Source organism: Festucalex cinctus, chromosome 12 (genome assembly GCF_051991245.1).
Source record: "Festucalex cinctus isolate MCC-2025b chromosome 12, RoL_Fcin_1.0, whole genome shotgun sequence".
NCBI classification, from domain to species: domain Eukaryota; kingdom Metazoa; phylum Chordata; class Actinopteri; order Syngnathiformes; family Syngnathidae; genus Festucalex; species Festucalex cinctus.
The window spans coordinates 15310595-15316735 of NC_135422.1; the positions used below are offsets into that span (position 1 = coordinate 15310595).

At 39.7% G+C, this 6141-nt stretch overlaps 1 protein-coding gene across 4 annotated transcripts in view; it reads right to left on the reverse strand.

Annotated features, from left to right (window-relative positions):
• The window catches only part of LOC144031084 (DNA (cytosine-5)-methyltransferase 3A-like), a 30273-nt gene extending 24168 nt beyond the window's left edge, over positions 1 to 6105 (reverse strand). For all 4 annotated transcript variants that reach the window (XM_077537810.1, XM_077537809.1, XM_077537808.1 and 1 more), the window contains exons 1-4: positions 5957 to 6105; positions 4549 to 4699; positions 1863 to 1973; positions 131 to 437 (exon numbers count right to left, since the gene is read on the reverse strand). In XM_077537810.1, the coding sequence (XP_077393936.1) occupies positions 131 to 437; positions 1863 to 1973; positions 4549 to 4608 (478 nt within the window). In that variant the 5' untranslated portion in view covers positions 4609 to 4699; positions 5957 to 6105. The remainder of the gene's footprint in view (positions 1 to 130; positions 438 to 1862; positions 1974 to 4548; positions 4700 to 5956) is intronic.
• Between the last annotated feature and the right edge of the window lie 36 nt (positions 6106 to 6141).

The following is a 6141-nucleotide window of genomic DNA, read 5'->3' on the forward strand; positions in this document are numbered from 1 at the left end:
TGCGAACGTCAGCATCTCCAATGCTATGTCTGCAAAATGTTTCTACAGTATCAGAAGCTCAACCGGATGTATTTGAACAACGCCAGTGTGAATGTCCGCTCCAAATGTAGATGTCACACAAACAACTCACATTTCGTGGGTCGCTCCAGTTTCCGCCTCCCTCGCTTCTTGTGCGCCGCCGCCCGCTCGTCCCTCTCGTCGGGGTTTGGACGCTGGACGCCGTCCTCTGGCCGGCAGGAGGAAGAAGAAGGAGAAGAGGAGGAAGAGGAGGAGGAGGAGGAGGAGGATGAAAGCTCCCTGAGAATCCCGTTCTCCGCTTCCCTCCTCTCCGGCTTGGGGACGCAGGCGTCGGACGTCCTGCCTCGGAGGTCGCCGTTGTGGAGGGCCGCCAGGGCCCCGGGGACGCCATCTTTGAAGGGGCCGCCGCCGCTTTCCATCTGGGGAAGGATGTTGATGTTAACTCGCATGTACGCAGTGTTGGAATTTAGTAAAGGGTTTGCGGAACCTTCACTTTTGACACATTTTTATTATTCCAAAAAAATGCAGAAACTTTTACTATATCAATGACATTGGTTAAATTATCATGTTTTTTTTTAATAAACAATAACAATATATTTTTTTACATTGTTACAATATTTTTTAGGTTGTATTACATAAATTTAAACTGAATGCCCAAAATTGCACAAATAAAAAATATTACTGTAGAAATATTCATTATGACCTTTTAAAATATATAAATAAAATATTGCTATATATGTAACATATACCATATACCGTTCTTCCAAACGTATTTGCAGGGCTTCACTTTTCCCACATTTTGCAACATTATAGCCTTAAAAAAAAATAGATATATTGAATTCATTTTTCGCCTTGATGATGCTCAATGCTAAGATGCTAAATACTAAGTCTGTTAAATAAAAACATGTCTGCTGCCAGGTCTCCATTGTAAATGTGAAATGGAATCCCTTTACACTATTTATATAGTGCATATACATATATTTTTTTTAAATCATCATGTCTTGTTGCAAAATGTGAAAACAAAAAAAAAGTAAAATGAATTAAAAATTACATTCAAAATGTATTATTTGGCACTGTTAAAACCATTTATATGATTTTTGCTTTTGTTATATTACAAATACCCATTAAATTTAATTCCAAAAGTCTAAAATATTACAATATCCTACTATTAAAGGGATACTTGAAGTCATTGAGCCATTTTAAGCAATAAAAAGTTAATATTTTGTCTATAATTAATGTGGTAACTTCATAATTTTTCATGTACAATTAGTACCTTTTAAAAAGTAATTTTTCTACTTGCTGTTGACTGATGATGACATCACCTGTGCTGAGGAAGTAGGTAACGACCAATCATGGCTCAGTTTACTGACCAAACCCAGAAAACAGGTGAGCCATGATTGGTCGTTAACTACTTCCTCAGGAAGGGTGATGTCATCATCAGTTGACAGCAAGTAAAAAAATTACTTTTTCAAGGTATTAATTGTGCATGAAAAATACTGAAGTTATCAAATTCATTCGGGACAAAATATGAACTTTTCACTGCTGAAATTTGTTCAATGACTCAAGTATCCCTTTAACTTATAATAGCAATATTATATATACAAAATAAAAAATGATCAAGTTGAACAATTTCTTTCTCGTGACGCACTCAACTCTTCTTGGCTCCGTTCAAAGGTCAAAGGTCACAGGCCATGCACACAGATTTACAGACACGCACGCAACACTCTAAATCGCAATCTATTTGAATGCTGCTGTTAAAAGCTGCAATCTCGAGCCGGTTTGAACCGTAACGTGAAAAAATGTCCCAAGTAAATACGTAAAATGGATCAAGTCGGGTTACTCACTGTGAAATGTTTGCGTTTCCGTGCCGGCTTGCCGGCGGCGCCCGCGTTGTGAGCCTCGTCCGTCATGGGCTCCATCATGTCCGCTGTCGTCGCCGTCGTCGTGTTGTCACCCTACCACGACAACAACACAACTTGCTTTATTGATGATGATTTCATCTGTAATTCTATAGATAACCAAAACTGCCAAAAATCAAAATAAATAAATGACTAAAAGTGAAAATAAAAATGAATATAAAAAAAATATAATTTGAAAATTATATCCAAAAAAATAAATATAAATGGAAATAAATCCATTTTTATTTTCACTTTTAGTAATGTATTTATTTATTTAGTCATTTATTTATTTAGTTATTTATTTATATATTTATTTAGTCATTTATTTATCTATGTATTTAGTCATTTATTTATTCATTTATTTAGTCATTTATTTATTTAGTCATGTATTTAGTCATTTATTCAGTCATTTATTTATTATAAATTTTGGCTGGACTGCCAAGTCGAAATGTTATTCATTTATTTATTTAGCCATTTATTTATTTTGAATTTTGACAGTTTTGATCCTCCATATAATTCGGCCATTTTGTAGGGTTGTGGTGTGAAAGAGGCTGCCGGTGTGTAAACTTGTCAGATCAAGGTTTACATGAGGTCATTTTGTAGATTAAGTTGAAAAAAAAAAAAAACAGGGAAAAAGTTCAAATACAGTATGTGTGTCAAATATGTTAAATATTTTAGTTACTAGTAATAAAATAATTCATTATATTTATAATGAAGTCAAATATAAATGTACATTCATAAAATTATCAAACAGTTGCTTTTTAAAAAATATATATTTATTAATTTTTTTATTATTTCCTACAAATGATGCAGGTGACGTATCACCGAACAATTAAATGCGCTTCCACTAGGTGGTAGTAGTTACATAATTAACCGGTGTATCGACTTTTTAATGACAATTTCTTTGGTGGTGTGCTGTGAGATTTTTCTTGCGATTTTAATCCCCCTCAATATTGCGATTGCAATTTAATATGTGATTATTTTTTTTCAAGGTCTTCTTCCCATGTATTTTTTTTTTTTAACAAAAACAACTTGTACTACATTGCGACGTCGCCCTGTATTTTTCTCGTTTACAGATGTGCGTCTTGTGGCTCATTTAGCGTTCCTCGTGTGATGCCAGGTGCAGCGGCATCATTTGCATATTGGTTAACGTCACGTTTTGCCGGATGAGTCAACGAGCTTTGTCAACACCACAGCAAACAAATCAAAACGCCATTTTGACACTCAGCTTCAACCTCGTTCGGGAGGAGGAGTGAGGGGGAGAAGTGGGTGGAGAAAAACAAACAAACACCAGGAAGCTGTGTTGTAGCCCGGGGATACTACTACTACTATGCCGACTGTGCACTATTTCTGTCTGAGTAGCCGCTGATTAAAGCTGTTGCCAGGCAACAAGGGCTGTACTGTGTAATGGGAACGCGGGAGGAAGAGGACACAAGCCTCCCCGCAAGCAACCTTCATCCTCCACGTCCTCTTCCTCTTCGACGCCAGCCGACGCCCTCGTCACATCGCGTACGATGATACATAAACACCAGTTACAGGCTGGCCAATACGAGAGTTCGAAATAAGCATCCAACCAAATTCAATGCAAAAAAAATGTAATTTCATAAAAGTTCAACACAACCAATTCAAAGTGACAGAATTTGTGCTTTGGACCGTGATGGACTCTCACACAAAATTCAGTCAAATTCGGCTTTTGCCTTCCTTGATCGTAACCAAACTTCATGCGAAAAAAATGTTAATTTAAGCAAAGATCAACAAAGCCAGGCTTAAGTGATACGGCTTACTGTTTGGACCGTGATGAACCCTTTCACCAAATTCTGTAAAAAAAATCAGCCTTTGCGAATGCTGATTTTGACCAAATTCCTTGAAAAAAAAATGCTAATTGTAGAAATGTTCAACCAAACAAAACCAAAATTGAAGATCTGCAATGTGGTTTTTGTAGCCGCAATCCTTCTCATTGGGTAATCAGATGACTTGATCGCCTCGCTTCTGTTTTCATTGGTTGCACATTCCTAAATATACAACAAAAAAACGGTAACATTTCGTTTTTCGCAATCCTCCATCATGTATGTATGTATGTATCATGCTAGCAACATAGTCGCTGACTTTGCTACATTCGGGGGCTACATTCAAGTCTTGCTAGCAGTTTCACTACATAATCCATCTTTAAGGAGGAAGAAACGAGCAGCAGAAAAAAATGAATTCCAATATGGGATGTGTCAATTCAGCCGCTTCAATTGGCTGGGAGTCGGCTGCATTCCATTCCATTCTTGCGCTAGCCAAGCAAAATACCAAAAGAACAAAAACGTCCCGGATGTGCACAGTTCGACTGCACTTTACGCGAGACTTAAGCTGCTGTTTACTGTAAATGTACGCCAAACTTAGCACTCGGAAATCACTCTTGCGTAAAACATTTTTCAATTTGAGACACGTCGCCATGGCTGCAAACGGCCTCCCGTCATGTCACGACACGGCATTCCGCAGCCCCCCCCAGCACATACACAATGAAACTGGTTCGTTGATGGCGCACTGCACGTTTGTTGCTAAGTGGAGTGTGATAAGGCCTTTGAACTGAACAAAGCAGATTTTGGGAAAAACAAACAAACACTTATGTGCATGTTTGCTTTCTTACCATTCTGCTTCCCATCGAGTCGGAGCCTTTGAACGCACCCACGACGGCATTGGATGGCATGTTGAGTGGGGCGGGAGATGACAGATCGTAAACTCAAAAAATTTAAATGAAAAAAGGGGGGGTAATGAGATGACCCCTCTTCTCTCCACTCCTGTAAAATACAAATAAATATAAATAAAGCATTTTTAAAAGTATTTCTAAATATGCCAAACATCATTACAGACGTACTACAGCATCTTACATAGGAGTTAAAAAGAACCCACAACACAGCAACTTTACAGTGAACTATACATGAGTTGTCGACGGTCATATTAAGGAATTATATGGTGGCCTATACAGGAGTTGGGTTACTTACTTTTTACTTTTAACCAAGGTTGGGTTAATTATTCCGATGCGGCAGACTGCGTTAAAAAAATGAAGTTGAAGTAAATGTAAGGTAATAATAACATTCAGAACAGAAGTGTTGTTGTCATCGACACTGCTGAATATGGACGTGTGGGGTCAGGGTTCGAAGACCTTTTATTCCATATGCCAAGCCTGGATAAAAATGGTCAGTTTCATTAGGAAGGGCAAGTGACTCGCTGTTTGTAATAAAAAAAAAATGCTTTTGAACACAACGATATTGATAACCTGGTGACCAATTTTTCAATACATTTAACTGATCAGTATGGCTAGTTTACCTCGTAATTAAAATCTTCACCCACCGTAATGGGTATAAATAACCCAGCATTGGCTCTGTCAGTTTTGGATCCAGTGCTGGGCTGGATATTTCACCCAAACTGGGTTACTTTCAACCCCGCAGTTTTGTGTGTACACGAGAAGGATTTCTAGGTGTCTTTTAGGGACAGGCAGATGCATTCAAGCACACATTGCTGTACCTTTAAATGTGTTACTCTAAATTCCCTGTGCAATCGAATGAAACGCTCGAGTTCTTAAAAAAAAAAAAAAGAAAAAAAAAAGAGAAAAAAAAAAAGGGGGCACAGGTGATGCGTTCACTTGCTCCGCGTCCGTTTGGATGCTGACGGGAAGGTACCACAAGGTGTCATCGGAGATAATTCATTCAAAATTATATTCTATATTAATATCTATAATAGGGAGGAAGGAATGGGGTGGGGGGAATAGTGGGGGCGGGTCTGACTGCAATAAGACCCGGGGGATCGGGGGGGCTGTTCTTACAGGCCCTGCTCGTCAGCGATTAGCGCGGTTGCATTCGCTGTCCATCATTTTCTTCACCTCAAGCTGTCCAATGTCGGCAAATATCGACCACCCCCACGACCACCACCTACTCCTCCTTCCGCCTAATGTGCTCATTTTTGGCTACCCCGCCACGACGCCCCCCTCGCACCCCCCTCCCGTCTTCCCTCCCCTCTCAGGCCGTAAACGGACGTAAGGGAATCGAACACGTTACCCGATGTCCCCCCACGTCCAGGGAGGGCCTCCGTTTTTTTTCTTCCTCCCCTCTCTCCTCTTCCTCCCGGTGCCTCCTTCCTTCCTTCCTTCCTTCCTCTCTCTCTCTTCTCTCCCCGTCCTCCGCCTCCCCTCGCCGGTCACAGCTCCTCCAGATGCTCGGCTCGCTCTGGTTCTCGCTCACTG